The sequence below is a fragment of the Neodiprion virginianus genome, chromosome 1, assembly GCF_021901495.1.
Source record: "Neodiprion virginianus isolate iyNeoVirg1 chromosome 1, iyNeoVirg1.1, whole genome shotgun sequence".
Taxonomy (NCBI): Eukaryota; Metazoa; Arthropoda; class Insecta; order Hymenoptera; family Diprionidae; genus Neodiprion; species Neodiprion virginianus.
In genome coordinates this window covers 1,809,098-1,835,070 of record NC_060877.1, presented here as the reverse complement: position 1 = coordinate 1,835,070, position 25,973 = coordinate 1,809,098, and the positions used below count along the sequence as shown (strand labels likewise).

Below are 25,973 nucleotides of genomic sequence, written 5' to 3'. Positions count from 1 at the left end.
GCGAGCTTACCGTACAGTCGGATTCACAATTACAAATGGAAAACGTTACGGGTAATGTAATAAAATTCTACGCGTAATTACGCGACGCGCAACTGGATTTACTGAAAATTTGACTGATCGTGAGAGTAGAATTTTTGAGAAACGAGTACGGATAATTTGCCTAGCTTGGAGAAATTTCCAAAAATTTCTGTTTCAATATACGCCAGATATACGTGAGACGAAATATTTTAATTCAAACATTCCAAGAGACAAAACATACACGCGATTCTAATCGACAACTTAGAAAAATTTGCTTGGTAGTGAAAAAAATTCCGTACGTAAGGTTGAAAACTTAACCCTTCGTTGACACCTCGGATCATTTTTTGACACGAACGAATTTTTCACAGAACGCTCACTTCAATTTCTTCTCAACAATTTAATTCTATATTTTACGAATTTTAATTTTTCCACACGTATTAAGGAATGTTCAATGTATACGTCTGAATCCTTGAGCTGAAATCCAACCAAAGCGTTGTTAACGAATGACGAACGAAGCACCATCGGAATAAAATTGACCCGGTGTGTCAAAGAAGGTTTAACAACGTCCGCGCTATTGAACGACGATAAATTTTGTTGTGACAAAAAGGTTGTTAAGGAAAAAATTTCCATAGAAGAGAAAAAAAAAAAAATCATCGACGTATCGAATTTCGCAACAATTCTTGCACGGCGCTGTACAAGAGTCACAGACGAATGTGACGCGTCTGCGCGATGATCGTCGCGACGTCGTCGTCGCCGTTGGCTCGGGTCAAGACAGTTTGAGCTTCGCGTGGCGTTGGAGAGAATCGGAGCTGCAGGTTGCAAGCTCGCAGCCTATACATGATACGTGGTGGCCTGCAACGAAGCTCCGTTGAACGCGAACGCCTAGCGCCTGCCTGAAAAGCTCGCCGATTGTCGCGGCAAGAATGTCAAAAAAGTAAAGAGAAAAAGAAAAGGATTTACAAAAAACAAACAAACAAAGCGACGACAATTAAATATCGGAGCAGTGTGTAAGGAGTCAACACCCTGGTTGACATCGAGTCATCGTGGGGCCACGGGGGGCGGAGGGGGGAGGGGGGAGGGGCGGGTGGGTGGGAGTGGGGAGGGGCAAGAGAGAATTTTCAAATTCATTACTCATAAAGCCGCAGCGGTCAGTGGAGTGCCGCAGTATAAAAGTGAATATCGCGAATGTGCAGGATTGCATCGTGAGCAGCCGCGTTGTGAAGCAGAGCCGGTGAATCCGCGTGCGGCGGAAAGGCGGATTTATAATATGAGGTCTTCCCGATAGCGAGGATCGAACCCCGTTCTACCCCATTTCGTCGTTCTCGTTAATCATAAAATATAGACACACGCGCACACACACACACACACGCGGTTGGTTAGACGGACAGACGGACGGACGTGGAAACGTACGATACGAGTTGAAAAAAAGGTGATATACTCGATATTCGATAATTTTGAGGGTGACTACGAAGAGGGTGAGGGGATGACAAGGGGGAGGAGAGGGAGGATAATATCGAAGTAATCGCTTCTTCTTCTTCTTATCTCCTATTATTGCAGCTGCGTGTGTATAAATATATGAGATGTGATCGGAGCCGCCGTTGTCTGCAAAATGACTGCGTCGTTACGACGGATCTGCGCCCTCCGGGTCCTCCTCGTTGGCTCCTGGTGGCTGCTGCTGTCCCGGCCAGTTATCGGGGCGCCGGATTCTTCCGAGATAACGACACCGCAAGGTGAGTCGCACACCGGCAATATCTGTTTTTTCTCCCCCCATTTTTCAACGACGGAAATTGATTTTTTCTTTTCTTTTATTAACCTTTATTATACTGCGATAATTAATAGCTAGATTTCTTTTTCTATGTCGGCCTTAACGCTCGTTTTGTTCGTAGGTATATAATTAAATGTAACGTTTCGCGCTATTTTGTAAAAATCTTTCGTTACTCGGTCGAGGAAGAAAATAAATAAATAAATAAACAAACAAATAATCGATGATTTTTAAATTGCCGGTAAAACCTCTTTTATACTCGCGTCTAATGCCGGCATTACAATGTGTAATAAGTCATGTAATAATGGATAATGCCAGAGGCAAATTGTTAAATATGACACTCGACACGCGCAACGATTATACGTACGTATAATTACTGCATCGGCTGCATATGTACTGAAAACATAATACAGTTATTATCTTACGTCGCCGGTGCGATTAATACGGCTATCATTTTTTTCTCTTTTTTTACTTTGAACAAACAACGATGATTTCAGTCGTATCGCTGTACCTGCAATCAATCAGCCACACTGTTAAAAATGATTTGGAACTTACCGAAATTTATTTATTTATTTATTTTTTAAAAAGTACTTTGAGTTTACTAAATTTTGTAGTAACTTCATTATATTTTCAAATTGAATAAATAGTGAATTAATTCATTGTTCCATATCCGAATAAAGCTTCCAATACAGTATAGGAAGTTCCATACAGAAATTTTTAACAGCGCAGCGCTTATTTCTCTCTCTCACTCTCTCTCTCTTTCTCTCTTTCTCTCTTTCTTCGAGTAAACATAATCGATATCACCGCCGTTTCAATAATAACGCCAAGAGATCATTTGCCTACATGTATGAGGCACGATTTGCATCGTACACTTGAATTGTGTGGAGAAAAAACATAAAGAAACGGGTTCAATCACAGCCTACGTATAGTCAGAAACTTTATCTTTCGTACTCAATGACGACACTTCGATACATCCATTCTTTCTCTTTACAAATCAATATCTCATTCATTCAACACTGACTTGCTTTTACCGTTGTGTTTATAAATAATCTGCATCATTGTACGCGTATTATCTTCACGATGCGGAAAATCTATTCGATGGTTTGAACCGACGCCGAAGTAAAAGAAACGAAAAAAAAAATTAACACAATCATTATTACGAAAAGCATAAGCGATAAAAATTGCCGATGTTTTTGAATCCTTTTCGACCTCAAATCTGATACAAAACTATAATTAATGTACATGTACAAAAATTCTTGCTAATACCGCTAATGGAACAAAAAGATTGCCCAAAAATTCAACGAATGATCATCGGATAAAATTCTGTATACTTTAAGCGGAGGTTGCAGAAAGTTTTTCGGTATTGAAATTTTCCCTATTGGCACGGCTCGTAAGGGAAAGATTGCACGTCAAGTTATATACGAATCATGCCTTGTACTTCCGTCATCTGTGTCGCATTGCAAGTAGATACTTAAGTACATGTACGTATGTAAAGTTGTGCCGATAACAGAGCCACTGTTCATCTAATCACTGCTGGCTTGTTTCTTTCTCCTCATCTATCGTAGATCTGTAGATAATTTGAAACTTCTAACGTAGCTGCAGCGTCTCACCCTGATATATATATATATATATTTTACGCTTCGCGAAAATAAAACGAGATCCTTCGATATCGAAGGCACTTCGAATCGAAGATTCAAAACGCCAACTCACGATTTCAAGTTTTAAGTAACAAAAGCCCATTTTACTAAGACAATAAGAAAAAATCCGGGCAAAAACGACTGGTATCCATAATTATAACGAGTAAGTATAAGAAACAATTTTCTTCCTTCGTCCAATTATTTCTTCGAACAAAAGAGATCAAGCGAGATAGAAGGAAAGAGAGAGCGTAGATCGGACGAAGTGAAGAAAAATTCGGCTCAACGTAGAAACGAATTGGCAAACTTGGTATATTGACATCGATCGGATCGATCACCGACTGCGAGAATTTCTCATTCTCCACAAGAGACTAGAAGGGCTGGGGGAGGGGAAACGTGACGTTGCCCGGGATCCTTGTCTCCTCACTTGAAAGGGTTTACAGTCAAGGGTCCCTCTCTTATTCCTCCCGGCTGTTCGCGATCTGCGCCGCTCCTCTCATCGCCGTACTATATAATGTATATATGATGCGGTACATGATACCCACTAAATGGATTTATTTCTGTCTCCACATAGCCGGTTATCTTCTATTTTTCCCTTCAATCTACAGTTTACAACGCCGTTTTGCATCGAAACCTGCATTATTTTTCACAATTTGCACTCTCGGATCAAAAATTAGTGCCATTTTTTTTTTTTTCTTTCCAACCCTAGAAAATGAAAAATTTACAAGTAACGAAGAAGAAGCAGGAAGAAAGAAATTGAAGGTTAGATCATGCGTAGAAGTGAGACCTACTGAAAATATACACGTGTAATAAAGAAACCTAAGCGAAGAATTGACGCAATTTTGAAAAATCGAATTTTTGTCCCCGTCAGCTTTGCTGTTGTTTAGTTTTTTCTTCTTCTTCTTCTTTTCAAAAATAGCAAAGGGAGAAAAACCTGCGTATTTTTCCCGCTACGCACAGCAGCGAATAAGCGAGAAACCGAGTTTGGATTCGCAGGATCGATATTCCAGAGTCAGCACCACTACGCCGTAAAGAAGTTATACACTTAGGCCCGCATCTTTCCTTCACAAAGCTTTCCACTCCAGCTTCTCTTTCACCACAAAACCGTGTGCTTCGTACTTTGAGCATTTATACACTTCTCCCCCGTTTCTTTTCCACAATGTCCCTTGCAAAAAATTTCAAACTCCGCGCAATACGAGGCAACCAATTTTCCCCCCGAACGGCAGCAAAAATTCTCACGCCTACGTGAGTTTAAAATCAATTCTGAATCGTGTGTAAAGAAGAACGAGAGAAAAAAGAAATAATGTTAGTTACTGGATGAAGAAAAAAAATCTAGTTCGAATGCAAATACAAGTTGCGTATACAAGTCTGGAGTATACGTAATTGTTCGATAGCTTGTATTACACGTGACATATTTTTACACAACAACCGGAAATTGTATAACTTGTAAATACATAACGTATAAATTGTATAATAAGATCATTTTGGATACACGTGAGAAGATTGTAATAAAAAAGAAAATAAGAAAGAAACGAGCTGGAGAGAAAGAGAGAGAAAAACGTAATCTTGTACATAAATCATCCGCGGTTGTAGAGCAGAAAAGGAACGAGCTTCAGGGATAGGAGGAGGTAATATTTGCCTGACAAAGTGGTCAAGAGGTTAACACTGTCAAATTACTCTTATGTCGTGAACGCAATTTCATCGAAGGAAGTCGTCGACGGACCGAACGGCGTCGGTGGTCAAACAACGGAAGACGAGGCCTGGACAACAACAACAACTGTATTCAACGTCGTATTTATATACATCGTGTGCGCATATATATATATATATATATACATATATATGCCTATATTCATAGCAAAGCCGGTAATTTCCCCGCACAAGCCGCAACAATAACGCGTGGGGTAAATGAACAACAATTATCACGCCTGTATATTTTAATTCGCGTTCAATCTCACTTCATATTTTTGGGATGGGGTTGAAATTCCGAAAACGCCAAGTGCCGAATTTTTCGACGGCGAAACTTAAAGCAAAGAAATCAAACTTTGTCGAAAGATCCGAGTTTCGAATTATCCGAAGCCCGACGCTCAAAGTACCGAAAGTGCAAAAATTTCTAGAATTTCTAAATCTAAAACACCGAAATTCCGAAATTTGATCTTTCTTTGTTTTGGATCCTCGGTATTTTCACGTTCGGAACCCTGGTAATTCTGATTTACCGTTTTTCGGCTGTTTTGCACTCACTTGTTGATTAAACTACGCTGTGCGAGTATATTTTAACTTTCGGAACTTTGCTCTTATACCGTAACTTGAATCTTCGGAATTTTGCATTTCCAAATTTTTTGATCCGTCGGCTTTCCGGCCGTTCGAAACTTTGTTGTTTCTGCAAAGTTTGATTTCTTCACTTCAAGTCTTGCCACCAAATAATTCGGAATCTCGGCACTTTCGGAACTTGTCAAATTCGAAACTTCAACCCCAGCCCACCATGATTTTGAGATCAATTCAGAATCAGAATTCGCGAAAAATTGACTGCACGGGTTCTTCTTAATACCGGCGCTGTTATTAACTTGCACCCTCTCAATTCCAGGGAAGATTTAAAGCAGGGGGGAAATCCAAGGGATGCGTGCGATGTAATTAATTAGCTTCGAACGAGTGGCTGTCGAGGTGCAGGTGAACCGGGAAATTATAAACGGACAGAGCGAATTAGCTTATTCGAGCCGCTGCTGCATGCGAGGTGAAAAGGGATATCAAATAATTAGACCGCATGGAAGCTTCGGCCGAAGGAGTGTATGCCTTGAACAAAGTACACATAATTACAAACTTTTTGTCATAATTAATTGACGCGCAATATTAATTAACGTATCCGACTTTAATTATTACAATTACAGTCTTACTCGCTTTACCGGAATCGATGTGCGGAAATAAATGCACCCTGTAAGATTATCAGCTTTGGCAATATTCGAATATGTCGAATAATCTTTGCGCGAAAATTTTGCACCACAGTGCCATGGGAAATAGTAAAATGTACATGATTTAACTTTTCAACACAGAAATACAATCGAAGAATCTTTGTATAATTGCCTATGCTTCGAAATAGGGAATAGATAAAAAAAAATGTTGTACAAAAAGTTAAAACATGGCCGCATATTTCTTGTACTGTATAATGTACGACTATGACTTCATTGGTAATTGCTTTTCCGTGTTTCAAGTGAAGTCGATTCTTGCGGAGCTGAAATAAAGGTAAAAAAAGAAATTAAATAAAAAAACTTGCGGTCGTGTCGTAATCTGAAAATCGCAAGGCAAGCAGGTAGATCATCTCGTCAAGCAGCGAGGTAAGGAGTTTCAGAAAGTTCAAATCGTTCGTACTTTCCAGATATTACACCTCTTGCCCATTGTAGGCAATTTTCGATAATGATCGCGTGGGCGGCAGTGAGAAATTCCGCGAAAAATTAAGTCGCAATTTATCCTTGAAAAGAGAGAGAGAGAGAGAGAGAGCGAAAAGCCTTACAATAAGATAAAATATAGCGACATCAAGATAAGCTCGTGCACAGCTGATACGAAAAAGCTTTTAGTTTCTGTTCCATCAAGCATTCTGAATTCCTGTATTCAGGCTGTCGCTCGGGAGGGTTGGCGTAAAAAAAAAACAAAATGTAATTACAAATGACGGTATCGCGTTCGTGAGAAAAAAATAATAAAATAAAAAAAAAAAAAAAAAAAACAGGAGTCACAGTTTGCAATAGTTGATGCAAGTAGCGAAATCGCGCAGCCGTCGAATCAGCCAGCCGAGCTGCAGTAGAAACAGACTCGTACGTCAGACGGAACAAGTAGAAAAGGAAAACGTTCGGTTCGTCCCACTGATTTTAAGACTGTAAGTAGTGTGAGTTGGCGATGCACGGACGCGTTCCGATTTCGCGATGAAATTTCAAGGCGGACCGCATAGAAATAGTTTCTAGTAAGAATGACCAAAGATAATCAATTTTTGTTTGTTTTTTTTTTTACTCCCATGAACGACGCAATGCAATATCAATTTATGTGATTAAATTACGAATTATTATCATTGTCTTACTTACTAAGTACCAGTTTGATATAGTAGGTGAAAAATGAATGAATGTATTCGCCTGATATTGAAAAATATTTTCTATGACACTATATTATCTAATTATCAAAACACTTTTCCGCTATATATACTGAAATTGACGAAATTTTGGTTTCGAAAGCACCGTTTCAAAAAAAAAAAAACGAAATAATCGATTAATGTTTACCGTTTCAATCAAGTCGTGTTCGATTACTTTTTTGCACCCGATTAATTCGACGCATCGATTACTTTTAGCTTAGTAGCCATCGCTAGACTTTCCGGAGAAAAACTTGACAAAAGGAAGAATAAAAAACATTTCACTTCTATCAGAGATTGGTCGCATTTGCAGATCTGAGAAAATATTCAGCACACGTCACCGCGTCGCTGGAATTTTCTGCCGTGTGCTGAAAACTGCCTTGACCGTAAAACAAGGCTGAGAATTTTTAGTGCCGGATCAATCATTCAATTTACCGCAATTCGGTTTCATTTAAAGTTAAACGTAATATCGCATAATGACACTGCGAGACGATCCGCATAATGGGATAATTATATTTTGACACACGTATATTATACAATGAACCAAAAATTGCGGCGTTTACAAATTTGTCGATTTCGTAATATTAAACTTTCTAATATAATCGTGTAGGATTATTCGCCGTTATTTCATGCAAATCAACAATTCGTATAATATACAAATATCCGTAATATAGATTTAAAAAAAATATCGAGAGAAGCGAATAAAAATCCAAAAAAAAAGAGAAAGAAAAAACAAAACCTCTTCAACCGAATTCGCAATGCACGAATAAAGTGGAGAAACACATTTGAACGTGACTTAAAATTTGGTAAAAAATGAATCATTCGACGAATTTCAGTTCGTTTCTTTTTTTTTTCTTTTCCTCTCTCCATTTTTCCCATCGTCACCAGTTATTATATTCACCTGACAAAGGTAAAGATAACTTTTGCTCGATTAACTTTTTGTGGTTGATATTCGGAGGCCTCGAAGAGTTTAAAAAGTGTATCAAACGGTTGGTTACTTATATTATATGCCTACAGCAGAAACTCGGAGTACAGGATTAGCTTGCAGAAACAGCAAACTGGGTGCAAACGACAGCACGTTTGGGGGTAAGATTGCGGTTGGCAGGTGCGGACAAATAAAGTTTCGCAGTTTGCGGCAGTACGAACCACGTTTGTCAGTTTAAACCACGGATGTATTTTTCACCTTCTCAAGCTTTAACCAAGGCGTATTTGTAGCAAAGCTCGAGCGCCGAAACTTCTCTGCAACTTCTCTTAAATCCCTGAAACCGCGATTCTCGTCGTCCTCGTCGCCATTTCGCAAAGACAAACTTTCGCGAGAGAGTTGCATAAAATGTTCGTAATAATATTATCTGTCTGTCTGTCAGTCTATCTATATACGGGGCATTCCACACCAACTCAGTAATATACATATATATATACACATACGAGTATCTATCTGCTTATCTATTTAATCACGCATAATTCCTTCGAATTTTCTTTTCGCTCTATTGTCAGGAGACGTACCTATGTATACTATACCTGTCAGGATTTTTCAAGAGGTTCGATTGCACGCGAAAATCGATCGCGAGTCGCTTAAAAAAATAAACAAATAAATAAATATATATGGATAATGACACGGTCACAATATAAATTCGCGAATGAATTCAGTACGTGCGTATATATCGGAACTCGAAGCACACACGCAATAAAATCAGCAAGCGAAGGTTCGCACGCAAGGTTTCAATACATCGAATAAACCAACCCTGATCCTAGCGTCCGTCTACGAACGAAACCCTCGGCTCAGCGAATAAATCGTTACCCACACCTAGAAGCTCCGGTTTCTAGCTTATCCCGAAGCAAGCCTCTTGCGTAGTCCCCAAACACTGTATACATACATGATGCAACATTCCACAAGTTACAGACACCCGTACATATGTACATGTAACTATATAATTTCGTTGCACAGAAAGCACGGGAATAAAAGAAGAAAAAAAAAAAAAAAACACGCTACAGTTAAATAAATTTCAATATTACGATGCATGGTAGACATAAATTTTACAACTTGTGAAAAGCAGAGCCTCGACTTGTTATTTATATCGCATATTTCGCCTTCAAGATCGTAATATTATAATAAATCAGTCAAACTTTGCGAATCGGTGACTTTAAGCTTTCGCTCATTTTTTTTTTCTTTCACCCCTGACCCGCACGACCGTACATCACAAACAAAAAAAAGTCACGTCTGACATCACCGTGGAGTGATACGGAAAGAAAGAACCGAAACAAAAACAAAAAAATAAAAAAAATAGTCAAAAGATGAAGAAAAGAAAGAAGCGAGAAAGGTAAGAGGTTAAAAAAAAAAAAAGAAAAGAAAAAATCCGCAACGTCAATCAGCGAGGACTATCGGCTCTTGTAGCGGGAAAATAAACGGATGATTTATCGGGAGCTGAAGTCCTTTGCGCATCGCCGTAACAAACTTAAGTGATCTATTGCTTTGCTTTTCCTCCGATAAGAATCCTCGTTGCCATTATCATCGTCGTTATTATCATTATCATTATCTTTATTGTTATTATTGTCATTATTATTATTATTCCGATACCTTTGCTGTTTTTCAATCATAATTGCATATTTAAAGCCATACGATTATTGAATTTCATTCCGTACATCGTTTTTAAATTCAACAAACAGCTGCAAGCGTGTAAAATAAAGCTTACCCACGTAAAGATAATGCATCTTTATATTTGTCGCAAGCTTACAATCTAGACGCGTTGCGTGCAGGTCAGCCGCACGCGTGTTCGTAAACGGAGATAAGAATTCTTCGCGAAAAGAGAAGAAACCAAACGAGAATTGGGAAAAAAAAGGTAGGAATTATCAATAAAAGAGAAACCCGCGAAGATAAATTGAACCAACTAGAATTAAAATACATCGATGGCGAAAATTGTCGTATCAATGTAGGATAATTTGTTATTATTTATACACAATTCTGAATCGTTCGAAATCACTGACAGGCGATTATTTCAATTCAGCTAACAGTGGCAAGAAATGTAAAAAATGACTGAGCGTCGATAGGCAAACTAATAATGATACAATAACAACAAAAAAAGAAAAGAACTGCCATTAATTCTCAGTTTATACGTACATTCAACTCCAACTCGTAAGAGTAACGATGTTCGAAAAAATTTATAATTGAGAGATTACAGTGAGCGTTAGCTGCTACTTTGCGAGAAAAAATTCACATCATCGTACCAGATAATCTAGAAAAATTGCGCACTTCCTCCAAGTGGAATAAAAGTCACATTTCGAGGAAGTGCAATTCGTCGAGATTGCATCATACGGCGATGTGAATTTTTTCTCACACAGTAGAACCAACGCCCATTGAGACCTCGCGGTTGTAAATTTTTTCGAACATTATTACCCTTGCAATAAAATATATGCCAAGAATGGGAAAATCCACCCTCTTTCAGTCACGGGTTAGAGTTGAGATAAAATTCTAATAAAATCAGGGTATTGTTTTTGAATTATTCAAAGTTGATTTGGGATTCGGCCCGGAAAAAATCATCACCATCCTAAATGGAAATCACCCTAGTATACATACACATGTATGTATTGTATACACTCCACGTACTAATGTACGTAAAAATGAACTTCTCTCAAAGGTAAAAAATATTTCCTCCATTTTTCGCATAAAATTCACCGTGAGATTGAACCTTCGATTTCTATACCTATATATTACACATGTAGTACCCACGCATTGATCCTACAGTATATACATTATACATATGTTTGCATATAATATTTTATAAAGTGAGGCAATAGACATGAAAACATACAGTACATATGTAATACATTCGCTCGGTCGAGTGCCGTATACGTAAACACATACTATATAAATTCGCAATCGGAAAACTTACGAGAGTTGAGAAAAATCGGAGTTTCCTCTCCTTTCTTTCTTCTTCTTCTTCTCAAATCTTTCTTTGTACGGCTGCTGTAGCGTTGATTAGATATTTCAGCAGCTGTGTTAACAATAAACGCGTGTATAACGGAAGCGTAGCTGTACCGCGTGTAGAAGAAAAAGAAAAGCCGCGAAACTTTGTATTGTTGTACAAATATCCGTACAAGGTATATTTCCCACGTACACAAATGCCAGATATGTGTAATCCACGATTCTTTAAGTGGGTCAAGACCCAAGATTTGTCTAATTGGATAGCAAGTTCTCTCGAGTATTCACGTACAACAAGTGAGTATGAAAGAAGAAAGCTCGAGACAAATTAGCCGGGTTTGCGACGTAATCAAAGGACCCCGCCTTTCGAGATATCGACTCGCGAATTTTCTTTTCTTTTCGCAAACAACAACGCTGACCGAGGCCACGTCATCGTTACTCTGTACATACGGTATTACATTGTTCGCTTAACAGTTTATTTACTTTAAACACGAGTGTTATTCCATGTCCCGGAATTGAATTACAACATTGTTTGAATACATTCACCCCGCGGCGTTCATTTTACTCCTCATTTTCGACGTTTCATTCCTTTCATTTAACGACTTTATTTTCTTTACATTTTGTATTTCAATTCAAATTAAGCACACCGTAGTAATTAGATCCTATAACGGGTTGGAAAATACCCAGTTCCATTACCTTTTGTGTTACGAGTAAAAATGTGATTACTTGGTCACGCACATTTCTCCCTTGCCCCCCCCCCCCCCCCCCCCCCCGTCTTCTCCCGAATTTCACATTACGCGTCTCCGTTTCTTGGCGGGGGTAAAATAATATACACAATAAATTGGCGTCTTTCGTGCAAAAATAATTTTTTGCCATTTTCCGCTTTGGCATCCCCTAAAAAGTTTGTTCAGGTTAAAAGAAAGGTTCTGTCAAAAGATGAACGCGTTATACGTTACGTGAAAGATCGCGCTCAATTGATTTTTCAATTTTGTACATTTTTAAAAAAAAATTTATTTAAAATTTATTTATTTATTATTGAGTGTTGCCGAGTCGGCGGTGACCGAATGCGAACTTTCAAGATATTCTCTCGGTATATACCTGTATACGTACAATGTTGCACCCAGATTAAATCCAACACTGAATACTATAAAATTATTAAGTATAATAAACAGAAATAATGATGAAAGCGTTAAAACTCTAACGATAAATTCAACTTAATAAAAAAAAGAAATTAGCACAATAAATTAATTTGAATAAACATTTATGGGAAGCAAATTCTGTCAACGAGGCTCTTGCATAAATAGCACAGTAAAACCTCAACAATCTGTCAATTAAAATAATTACCAATTACTTAGCAGATACTTATCGCTATAGCAGTTGTAAACTGAAAGCTCAATTTCTCATCGTGCACACCCAAAAATCAACGCACAAAAATATCATTCGATTTACTACTAAAAAATATAATTTAAAACAAGTTCAACCATATTTTTCACAATATCAAGTCATCACAGTTTACACGTCAGATTGAACAAATTGAACCGTTCGTTCTAGTTTAAGTGATAAAAAATTCACGTACTACGTACCCCGGTATATATACACGGTAGGTATATTATCATTCGCGATAGTTACAATTGCGGAACGAAGTTTATGCCGCGTTCGCAGAGAAACAGTACAGTTCTCGTTTCGATATGCGAATATGTGGGAAAATGTTGGTAACCGTTTCGCGTGTTCGACTAAATTGGTCGTGGCGTTAATCACGCGGCGTCGCGCGTTTTATGCAATCGACAAAACGTGAAGTCGAAGAAATTTAGTCACAGACTTGATACTTGCAAATAATAATGGTAAAATCGGAGCAGGAAAGTAAAAAAACTGTCGATAAATTCTATCACGCGACCGTTCGATTATTAATCATCGGTTACGCAAGTATAAAAAAATCGTCTCAACGTTCGTTTAAATCGTCCGAAATTTGTCGATTTTTTTTTACATTTAATTATAAAGAAATTGAAAATCAAGGAGCGAGTTAAGCAAAGAGAAAACAAAACTGGATCGACATTTTATTTGGCCGCATGGCAAAAATGGCGCCAGGCACCGCGCGACGCTCGATACAATCAAAACGTATGTATAAAACTTACGTAAAATCGTGCGGTACGTATAATAACATAATATACGTAAGTCAGTCGAAGTGTAGGTGTAATATTATACCCGTGTATGAGGCATTCCGCGGAAATTTTTTCCTACGTTAGTACGAGCCCTGAAAAGCGTCCGAAACAATTTTCAAATTATTTTAGTCACTCGACCTTAGCCTACGATTCTTTAAACCCATCTCAAAAACACCCTCGCCTAAGTTTCAGAGCGGCCCCCTCAGTTTCTTCTAATTTTTTTGAACGTCATATCTCGTATTTTTTAAATCGTTTTTTCTACCGCGTCTTTGTGGCAAAAGATTCAGAATAGAATAAAGAATTTTTGACAATTATCGAAACATTGAAACGTGGCGTTTAAAACGTTTAAAGTGCTCGAGAAAAATAAAAGTAAAATACGATTTTTGAGAATCGTTTGAGATATCTTTAAAAAAAGATGCCAATTTTTAGATAAGTTTGAATAATCGAAAAAAAAATTGAAATACTCAAGCAAATAAAAAATTGTGAGAGAAAATAATTGGTCGCGTTTACACGGAATGCCCCGTATGTATATAATATTGCACACACATATACAACGTGACAAAAAGCGACCGGCTTCCACCGCCTTCGGTGATATTTCGCGTGCTCGTTCGCCTTTCGCCGCGATTAGAACGTTCCTTACTTCCTTCGCGTATCCGCATCCGCATCCGCATCCGCATTCGCATTCGCATTCGCCCCCCATCTCTCTGATTCTCCTTTCCCCTCGTCCCCCCTCCCCCCCCCCGCGCCCCTTCCGGAATTACGTAAAAAGTTGTAAAAGCTCGCCGAGCTTGCGGCATATTGGGTACACAACTTTTAGGGGTGGGGAAATTTCTTCCCCCGTACAAGATATAATCAATTCGTGGTGAAGCTTAAAGGGTCTCGTCCGTCAAAGCCGAGGCAATATCGCAGCAGCTTTCGGTCTGTGAGCACGATTGACTAATATAGTTGTTGCGTTGTTGCTGTTCTTCTTCTTCTTCTTCTTGTTGTTAGGTGTACAAAAAATGCGGTACGATATCCGTTATGGATAAATCGAGCGACAAATATTGCAATACGGTACTAATATTGTAAAATACTTCAAAGTCTAAACTTATACTCTACGCCTTCGATCCGCAAAGCAGGAATTTAATCTATACGTTATAAGGTTATACGCGCATAATACACAGCTGGTTCATAGGCAGAGAATCGCATAATTACTCAAGGAATTATCCGTTTCAAACTTATATATACACATATACGTAAGCGTGTATAAGTATAGAGCTATATTCCACTCGCGTTTATATATCCGCACTGCAGGTTTTACCCCCAGCAACTGTAGTATATACACATATAGCGTATTACACAAACCTCAGCAATTATACCTAATTCTTCGAATGATAGTCGTAGAGCAGCGTATTTTTTATACTCGTTTATATTTTCTCTTCCGTTTCATCGTTGCCGACCGATGAGATTCAACTGTACGTTATACTCGTGTTTCTTCGGACTGATTTTTCTTCACAAGTTTGTGAGATTGTGTGAAATTCAGTACAATCTTGTACAAGTGAAACGAATAGTAAGTAACTCGATTCAACACTCTGTGGCGCAGCGTCGGTTATTCAAGCTTTATACATTCACTTTTTTGACACATCGCTCTTTTATTTCGCATAATTGGACTACTAAAATGTCAATGTTCATGTTTTAAGAGGGATTATGATGATTCTGCGAATATAGCGAGCGCTGTAAATAAACAAAGTGTTGAAAATGCCTATTTTTAAAGAACAAATGTAATTATGGGAAGATCAGAGTGACTAGAAAAGCGAAACTCGGTACTCGGGTTTTTGGTGTAGCGCTAAAAATGAATCCGTTATCAAAATTTCGAAATTCAAGATGGCGGCTCCGATAGGTCGGAATAAAAGTATAAAAATTAATCCGATTCGCTTGAAATTTCTTACTCGTGAATTTTCGGGGTCATATTTGTCGACCGAAAAAACACCCGAGCGTGCATTTCCGAGCCATTCCGATCGCTTTCGCGTTTTCACTTCACCATGTTGAATTTCGTAAATATCTCCGATCCGACCCCAATTTTTCAACCTTCAACCAGCGACCTCGAGAACCCTTAAATTGTATCTCCGGTCTCAAGGAATTTCAATGCGAGAAAAAATGTACGCATCAAATGGGTGTAAAGCAGAACTCGTACGTCTTTACTGACATTTTTCAAGCTCAATCCCGAATTCATTAATCCTCTGAAGGATTGTAAATTAGTAATAACGTAGGTACAACGAACGTCTTCAATTTCGCGAAAGAACTTGAGTCGGTTATCCGCATTTTCACACGTATTTCACACGATTATGGATCGGTGTAAACGTCGACTTTTACGTACATCCGCATTACGCGACGCAGTCCTCGGCTTGCGGGCGAATGTGTTTGTAGTCGTAGGCGTAACATGCATTGTACCTCGTAGATGGAAATGCGGTGGATCACGTGCCCGAGGCCTCGGTTCTGCATTACGTAAACGTTCGTGCAGAAAAATGCGGGAAGAAAAAACTAAAAACCAAACTCTTCAAAACGGCCGAACGACGTTTTTATCCGCATTTTGATTTTTCCATTTCACCGCGACGCAAATTATCGATTCTCAGGCTAAACCTACGTGACATATGTATTTAATTCGATCGCGAACAATTTTTTGCAAAAGTATTATCTTAAAAATATATCGAAGAAATTAAAAATTTTTCAACCATACGTTTGATAATTACAGGCGAAATTTTGCCGATTTCTACACGATTTGACCCTTCGAGCTTTTCGATTTATCAATGTTAGTTAGCCTGTTTTGATCCTGACTTCGGAGTAAAAATTTGTACATTGCGGAGAAGAAGACGCGGCGTAGCGGGTATTGATCGCTTTTATGGGCCTCAATCACCGTGTTTGTTTGTTTGTTGTTTTTTTTTGTTTTGTTCTCTCCCTACCATCACGATACACCGCGTTAAACTTGAACTTTACCAAGCTTCACCCAATTCTGTATTCCAATTTTGCCCCGATAATGTTTATAGTATATATACGATATATGTGATCGATAAAATTCTTTCATCGGATTTTTCTTTTCCGTTGTAAATTCGAATATAACGACAGACGAATTCTTAACGATAAAATTGCAAAATATAACAAGCGTTTCTTTTTCACGTTCAACTCTTTTCCTAAATATATACTTCGTTCAAACGCAGTTCCAAAATTTATTCTTTCTTCCAAGTTTTTTTTTTTATTTTATTTCTAACCATGCACTTGCGTGCTCTACTTTACTTATTGTATATCCAATGTATATCAGTAAATCGTACTATACACCGTGTATTCATTTAGTCCGAACGATAAGAATTTCGAACAATAAATTTAAAAAAAAATATATATCATAAACTCCGTACAAGACGACAAATATCATAAACGGTTAAACTTTAGAACATTGCACGGTAACGGAAATTGGTTGGCATTGATCCGAATACGAGGCAAACGCTACAAACCGGAAAGGGATCTGCTTTATACGCATCAGTTGAATTTCATCGTTTTTCGTTAAAGCCCAAAGGACTCGTTTCGGCGTATCGACGTCGGTTTTACCGCAGGTATATTTCCACGCTGCGGAACAGAGAGAATCGAGAATATTATACCTTGTGCATGTATATATCATAGCTTCGTACCCAACTGCGTGTGCTGCCCGAGAGAAATGTAGGGAAAAATGGGCGGTAAGAGGAAAAGAAAAAAGAAAAAGAAAAGAAAATAAAAACGATAAAGGCAAGGAAGGATAGAATGAAAAAAAAATAAAATAAAATCGCACGAAAACAAATTCGTCTGCAGGTCGTAAAAACCGTGAAATAGATTCGCAAGAAACCTTTTTGAAGTTGAAACGAAACGTCATATTAGATCCTCAGACCCATTTTTTTCGGTCACGGCTGGAGGGAGGGAGTAAAAGAAAAAACTTCAGATCGTATAACGTAACGTGTAAAATATTGTAATGCAACTGCGCCTTGCGCCTAATGTTGCGCAGAAATTTGCGCGAATCTACGTTCAAACGGTTTTTCATTTCCACAAAGAGAAATAATACAAACAATAAAAATATTGGATAGAATTTTAACAAGCAAATAAGAGATATGAATTTTTATCGCAGAAATTGAAAGAAACGCTTTCTTGGCGTTATTAAAGGTAAAATTTATTATCCTATACTACTTTCCGCAAAAAAAACATCGCTCGTGAATTTACAAATTCCATATCCCTAACCCGTCGTTCATTTTTCAGTTAAATTATTCACTCGCGAATGTTACTTCACGTTCCGTCCGGGGAAATTTATATTCCCCAAGAGAGACGGGACGACGAGAAGTGGATAATATAACGTATACAAAGATTTCCAGAAATTCATCATCTCTGATTTTTTCAAGAGCTTTATAAAAGCTTCTCCGCGAAAGTAAGATTTATCTCTTGCTATTTGCTTAAACTTATAATTATTTTTTCTACCATGTTGTAAGAAGAAAAGACAAAGTAATATTAATACAACTGCCGCAGGCAAATGATAATAAATTCAGACTGTAACAATTTTCGTGTCTCTTTTTTGTATTTTACACCACATGTATATTACAATCACAAACGGATCGAGCCTGCAGACTATATAATATATAACGTAATAACGGTAATTGGTAAAAATGCAACATGTGAGGGCAGACTTGCGTGTCGGTCTGGTTCGTAGGCCCTGCAGAATCTCGCAGCAATCGCCACTGTGGCGGTAACGTCACGCAACAATGGGACCCTTGTATGTATTATTACGTTCTCGTACCAACCGTACTCACGTACCTCGCGGCTTGGGTCGCAAAAACATTAATTCATTGTATGCCAGAAATGAAAACGAAGCCAAGAGACCGGTCGTGACCGATAAAAGAATTAAAAAAAAAAAACACACACACACACGCGCAGACAAGTTTTACGATAAAGAAAGAGAGAGAGAAATAATGAAAATATAAAAGAGAAGAAAAAAGGTTTCAAAAAAAAAGTGTGTAAAATTTTGTAATCTTTTATGCAACATGCAGCGTAACGTGACGTGGTGTTCATCTCGCCGTCACCGTCTGTCAATACGAATGTTATCGCTGTTATACGCCACGCATCGTGTATAATTTACAAGGCGTAGGTACGTGTACGTATAGGTGTGCAAATATACGTAAATATGCACTCGAGTTGACTCTGGGAACGAGGGCATTGTTACCGTTTCATTGTCTCTACTGTACGTACATTATATACTTATATTTCCCGTCAATATTTCATTACTTCGCGTTGCTGCATCGGTGGGGGTGAAGGATTCCGCAGTATAGGTATTACACGAGTCATACGTTATACGAAATCATACATTTTGCGCAGATATTCGGCTGTGCGCAAATTTGATACGCGTGTGAAGCTTACGGACAGAATTAGCAGCCGAACGTTCCGATGATGTTCGTACGAATAAGGTAGCGAAGTTCAGAAATCTAATTTTTGTTTTTAATGTCTTGAACCCCCGAATACTTATTTAAATACTAATTTCGCCTGCGGTAATGATATCATATTGATGTAAAAATCGCATGCGCGCAAATTAGAAATCTTGCGCATTCCTCCGATCGTCATGAAATATCTGCTTTAACGAATTCAGTCTTGTTCGATGAATTGTATTTGCCGAATCCTTGTTATAAAATATAACGTGCCGCAAAATTTTAACAATACCTCACGAGGTATAAAACATTTGTACAAATTGTCGGTTTTCCGATTTTATTCAATAATTCGTTATCAGGTGTACGTATTATCGGTACAGCAAAAACGAAATAATGACGAAGTAAAAAAAATTTCCCATTAATTATGTGAAGAAAAATAAGACAAAGAATGAAACAAGATACTTTTCATAATATGAAAATAGTGCGTCGCTGTTATAAAAATCTGGCATTAACAAAATGTGCCTAATAATTATATACCCGTCTTTGTTAGATTATTAATTACTGAATTATTTCGATTGAAATTTATGGTAGACATTTTTTTTTCCTCTCAACGAAGGAATAATTTTCCGATAAAACTTATCGCTTGTCAGAACTCTTCGTTCAATACATTGATTCTGAATCCCGGTTAAGTGTTTCTCAATGATTTCTTTTCCCTTTCGCCTTTCGAAATCCAGCATTCGTTTTTACTTCGATCTATCCGTATGAAATAAATTTTATCTCAACCAACCGTTGTCTAGACTAAATAATGATAAAACCCGTGTTTCGCAGGTCCAGCGACGCCGGGTAAGCTGAAATTCGCAGACAGATGCCAGCAGGACAACGACTGTGGATTTGTCGGTTCTTACTGCGAGCCAAGAACGAAAAAATGCAACTGCAAGGAGGAATTTCCGGCAACGAATCACATCGACAAGTGCGGAGTCAGTAAGTGCGAAAATTTTATTACTTTCATATTTTAATCAATTACAGCGCAGATTTTCGCGCGCCGTTTCATTGTAGAACTTTCACAAGTGTGTATAATACCTCGTACATATTTTTCGACCTAATTTTACAGAGGCTAACATCAACGAGTCCTGCTTCTTCCGGGAACAATGCGAGTCGATGGTAAAACAGACCGAGTGCCGGGACGGAAGATGCATCTGCATTTTCGAAATGATTCCTGTACCTCGATACGACGGCGAGATAGAATGCATTGGTAATACGAAAGCAGATGCGAACAGATCGGATCGGATCTAAAGACAAACAAACGAAACGAAAAAAAAAACAATTCACTATGCATGCAGGAAAATAAGGGCCACGTAGTACTCCTGCCCTTACCGACCGAGCAAACTCAACCATATTATTCAGATTTTCGGGATATGAGTGATTTTTTTTAATTCCGCTAGAAGCGATCCATGCACCGTCGAAATTTGAACCCTTTCCCGTCGTTTGTTTATTTAATATTGGAAAAAAAAGATTGAGCATGCTCGGTCGGTAAAGGTAAAGGAGTACCACATGGCCTTAAACTCGACTGTCGGTTGAATTCGAAAAGAGATACAAAAGAGAGCTAAGCTTTGACCGTAATTTCTTTCGATTCAACGATAAATATCAGAAACTTTCACTTCACCGAAGAATTATTTGTCACGCCAGTTTCCTTTCTTTTATATCTCTGGGCATATATGTGTAACACACGCGACAGTCGCAAGTCGTGAATTTTCGGCCTGTTTGTTTAATCTGTTCAATTTTTTAGCCGAGCACAAGGAGCCACCGAGTCTACAATACGTAGATCCAGCAATGATTTGGGTTCTTGTAGCCATGGCACTAATGTTCATTATATTATGCGTCGTGCTTAGACTTTTCAGCAAGTGAGTATCCCATTTATTTACACCTGAGTATTTACCGACACACACACGCACGTTCTACGTGTTGTGTGAAACAAAAAAAAAAAATAAATAAATAAATAAATACCTTTCCAAATTGATTTTGCGTCCCAAATAAAGGAAGAAAAAAAAATTTCTTTGAAAAGGGAAAAAAGAATGTTTCCGCACGACGACATTGACGACCGGGAAAACCGTATGAAAAAAAAGTTTGAAAAAAAATTTCAAGCACGCTTTTGATAATTTCATTTCCCCCTCAATCTGTCACATATTTCTACCCCCCCAGGCCGCAATCGCGCTTTTCTCATACATACATCAGTGAGTAGGAAAATCAACGAGAATCCCTCGGGCGAAGTAATCTGAACTCTTGTTCTCCGCTGAAGAGAATATAATGATAATAATAATAATAATAATAGTAACCATGCATGACTATAGCGGTAATCATAGAAACGCGATCTCCGATGCAGCATCGAAATATCACGATATAACGCTCATACGGTAAAAAAGAAGAAGAGCAACTGTTCAAAAATGTAAGACCGAATGAAAAATTGCCTCGCGGAAGAAATTTGTAAAGATTATAGAACGAAGCACCAAATATTAACGAAAAATCGCTCCGATAAATGGACAATCCGAGTGTAAAAATTGCGTGGAAAAAAATATGTTTACAATATATGTACCTAGTAAGCCTTATATACCGGTTATAAGGGAATAGACTAGCGTGTATAAGAATCCAACCACCCCACCTCATCAATCATTTCCTTCGTCGAGTCACATTAATTCCGCGTACAATTCCGTATTACACACGTCATACAATACAAGATCTAGTATATAGGCATAGTGCAGGTATATGCATATATCCGAACTAAAATGTAACATGACTCACGGGCAAAATAATTTATATCTGCGCAATGTATGACAAGACTGCTTCTCCAGTCATGACCGTCAAAATATTTTTACAGCATAGTAGTAAAAATGATGCAAATGAACAATTACCGTTATTGCGTACGTTATACAGAAATTGAAAGTAATTGAATACTTCGATGATGTGCGATTGATAATTTTTTTTTGCATGCACAGATTAGTAGAGTAGCAAGGCCGGTTCTGGACAAAAATTCCTACATTACCGACACAGAACCATTTTCTAGAACGTTCAAGCTTGGGGGGATATCCTGATTACGGATAATTATATCGATGATCGGATCATTTTGTTGTCCGTCCAATAATATCCCCACCCTCGAACGATCTGGAAAAAGAAGGTTTACATGCCGGGCAAGTGTCGGTAATGTCGTCAATGTCGGTAAGTGTCGGATACAGGTTCCTGTCCAGAACCAGCTTTGCTGTTCTACTCAGATTTGAGAAGAAAAGAGAGAAAGACAAAAAAAAAAAAAGAAAAAAATAACAAATAAATAAAAAAATACGATAACGACTGTTTGATCGCGCGTGTATCGAAAAATGAATAGAAAAATAAAAATTCAAACTCGATCGATATCGCGATATAAAATGATCGTTTTTCAGGGCTCGCTGGCGGGAAACCCGGACGATATTCAACACGCCGAATCCGCGCTTAATGAACGTGTCCCTGCTGAGGGACAGCAAGCTTTTGCACGGACAGGAGCGTCGTGGCTCCCGAGGGAGCGTAAGGGGCCCGTCGAGGCAGCCCTCTGTGGCGTCTCTAAGGGCTCACTCACCCTCGGCATCGCAAGGTGCGAAAAACTCTCAACGAGTGAACCGTACGGGTTTTTATCCATTCATTTACTAAGCAAGCAACTTTCACCCAATAACTAACTCTCCTATAATACGCATACGTAATTTACCTACCAAGAAAGAGAAGAAGTGAAAAATAGAGTGAAAAAAAAAGAAGCACTCTCTTCTTGCAAATAACAATTTTCAACACTAACTGCAATATAGCCTCTCGTTATACAGACGTATCTTCTACTAATGCATATACATATATATATATATACACCTACTATACTGAAATAAACTAGTACGTATTTACCGTCATATATACATATATTATATATACTCGTACTAACATAGATTCTGTATTTATCTGTTCGATCGATCTAGATGCCTCTATACTATCTTGATTATGGTATACCTGCCTATTTATTTTTTCTCTTGTATACCTTTCTTTTTCTATATAGATTCGCATCTGTTGTGTATAACGACCTTATACCCTATTAGCTACTGATAGATTATATATACATACACACTATAGAATCGTAGATGGTATATGGTCAGAGATTTGTTCGAGATTTTTTCATCAGAAGAATAATTATAAATAAATTCGTTACGGCCATTGATTACAATCTTGTGCAAAATTTCGTCGCTGTATAAATTATCGGGATTATTCGGCGTTTTGGATAAATTTTCTCATCATCGCAAAACAAACTTTTCAGATAGTTAAATTTTTGTTGAATTGAAATTTTGTAAAAAAAAAAATCCATCAATCAAAAGTTCAAATAGAAATAGTTATGTCGAGACATAACAAACTTCGACGAGTTGAATCGAGATTTTTTTTGCCGTTTTCAAATGGGTTTTCCGACCGTGTTATAATAATGTATCGACATCTTTATCCACTTATGGATTCGATTAAGTTGTTTATTTTTTTTTTTTTTTTCTTACTAATGTTTAAACCGCAATGACCGATCAGTTGAAAAGTACAGAGAAAAGATTGAGAGAACGAATCTTTTGATCGTCAAAGTCATATTATATCCGTGAAGCTAGTTGCTTGCTGTAGTAAGAATTTCCGCACGAATGCATGGGTTTATAAAACACTGTATACATATTATCTGACTTGTATCGAATATTGGTTAACGGATGAAGTACGAATTTCTCGCTATTTCGTACCAAACATTTCTCTGCAGGCTCTTATATTACGTATTGTATAACTTCGGGATTGTCGGAAATGTGGCAAAAAAAAAGTTACAGGTTGAATAACGATTTTTGAAACTGTGAAGGATCGCGTAAGGTGAAAAAAAAGTAACCAACATCGATCAAAATTCGAAGAAGTTATGTAATATGAAGCGTTCCACTGAATAACTGCAGACTTGATTCGATCAAGTGAAAAAAAATAGCAAGTTGATTTCAAGTATACAAAAATTCAACGACGGTCAATTTTTTCTCCCATGAAGCGTCCGTAAAATTACAAGTTCAACAATCGCTCTTCTAACGTACACGGGATCGAAGAAGCTAAAATATGACTGATTTCCGGTAATAAGTATAATAAAATCGAACTTTCACAAATATACAATAATTTTGCAAAATTAAATTCACTCTACTCAACAGTTAAACAGAAAACAATGGATGAAGAATTTTTCGCACTTTGTATACCAATAATTGAATCGATTTAACGTAAAGTTTATTAAAAATATCGTTAAAATTTCGTCGCGTAGTGAGCAAAAAAACGTACGGATCGTTGAATTTTTAACACTTACATGTATAGTAAAAAATTACCGGTAATAATCAAACAGCTACAACGTTAATATTTAGGGATATGTTGGCAGGATCTCGAACAGGGTCAAGAAGAGGAAGTCGAGGAAGCACAGGAAATGCATCAGCAACATCAACGAGATCAAACAAATCGCCACCAGCAACGCAACCGAGTAACATAACCGTCGAAATTCAAGACGCCGCCGTCGCGTAGACGGATCGATCAATAATGCAGATAAATCAACATTCGTTATGTTTTCTTTTTTCCATTATTTTCCGATGCAAGAACGCAAATAAATTTTAAAGCGTCACAAAATGATTCGTCGTCCGGTATGTGAGATTGACGCGTTATTTAATACGATTATTATTATTGCTATTATTGTTATCGTGAGTCTGCATAAATAATATATACTTGCGAGAGAAATGAAAATTACAGCGCAAAATTAATCAGCGTTGGCCTTTGCTTGACAATTATAAAACTTTATATACATACACATGTATATATATATGTATGTATGTATAATCGAATCATGCGTACAATCAGCCATTCTATATTCTACATGCCGCGTGATTATAATACCGTATTATAAATCATATTATTAATATATATTAAACAGTTGCACAGTTTCTCAATTTGCGCAGTTTTTGCACGATTAGTTCGTCGCGATAATTTTTTCGAAACATTATAACTAATTATAATACTATTGATAACTAATTTCGTCAAACAATATATTATTGTTAAACCGTTACTCGATGGTTATTCTGTACGCGAACGGAATAACATTATTTCATAATCTAGTATTACGTAGATAAAATAAGCGCGTTTTGAATAGACCTTGATATACTTGAGATAATTCCAAACATCACCTAATCGGGCACCGCGTTATATAAGAATAATTAATCAATTGGCACAAAATCGCGAAGTATAAAATTATAAATCTGCACCCGCGCACGCACGCAATTAGTATTTAAGCGTAGTACGTAATATAGATAAATAATGGCGAATTATTATCGAACCATGATTACTAAATTCTCAAAACTGAAGGTATAATAATAAAGGTTAAATCATCCCTCGTAAGAGACGATTGATTTTGCAATAACTCTAACAGTTGTCATTTTCGCAAGGGACCAGAGGACGAAAGTGGGTTGAAGTAATCATCACGCTCGACGGAATCTAAAAAGTGACGAATTTTACAATGTGAAAAACAAAACAAACCTTCGAACTTAGACACTCACGCTTTTGATATAGAAATTTTCATCCCAAAATATATTAATCGTATAACGATATATTTATAAAAAACTCTTCTGTGCCGAGTTAAATGTCACGTTCCGTTTTCACTTTACCATTTTTTTTCTTTTTTTTTTTTTTTTTTTACCTAAACACATAAACAAGCACCGCGTATGTTATGGTAAAAAACATACGTCCCACGTAATCTAACTATGTACACTTTTCGATGACGAGTAAGAAGAAAAAAATAAAAAAAATACATAACAATAAGCTTATAATGGCAATTTTCGACGGTACAATTTGGTATTACATACTTATATATCATATAATATATATATATATATTTATATATGTATATATGTTGTATTATATATATCGTTTACTTAATGGTG

At 37.4% G+C, this 25,973-nt stretch overlaps 1 protein-coding gene across 5 annotated transcripts; it reads left to right on the top strand.

Moving 5' to 3' along the window:
* Positions 1-25,545, top strand: LOC124310418 (uncharacterized). 5 transcript variants are annotated; one of them, XM_046774354.1, is made up of 7 exons: positions 1-51; positions 1,576-1,748; positions 19,834-19,986; positions 20,117-20,257; positions 20,792-20,906; positions 22,434-22,648; positions 24,428-25,545. In XM_046774354.1, the coding sequence occupies exons 2-7, from the start codon at positions 1,628-1,630 to the stop codon at positions 24,565-24,567; spliced, it is 885 nt and encodes a 294-aa protein (XP_046630310.1). In that variant the 5' UTR covers positions 1-51; positions 1,576-1,627; the 3' UTR covers positions 24,568-25,545. The 5 variants fall into 5 exon arrangements, with proteins under 5 accessions (XP_046630310.1, XP_046630300.1, XP_046630320.1 ...); XM_046774344.1 differs by lacking the exon at positions 1-51 and adding an exon at positions 1,134-1,446 and having other exon boundaries at positions 1,574-1,748; XM_046774364.1 differs by lacking the exon at positions 1-51 and having other exon boundaries at positions 1,134-1,748; positions 22,434-22,621.
* Positions 25,546-25,973: the final 428 nt, after the last annotated feature.

Coding starts and splice junctions, on each gene's coding strand:
- LOC124310418 (XM_046774354.1), top strand. CDS start 1,628: ATGACTGCGTCGTTACGACGGATCTGCGCCCTCCGGGTCCTCCTCGTT. Junction 1,749..19,833: donor CGAGATAACGACACCGCAAG/GTGAGTCGCACA, acceptor CGTGTTTCGCAG/GTCCAGCGACGCCGGGTAAG. Junction 20,258..20,791: donor CGGCGAGATAGAATGCATTG/GTAATACGAAAG, acceptor TCAATTTTTTAG/CCGAGCACAAGGAGCCACCG.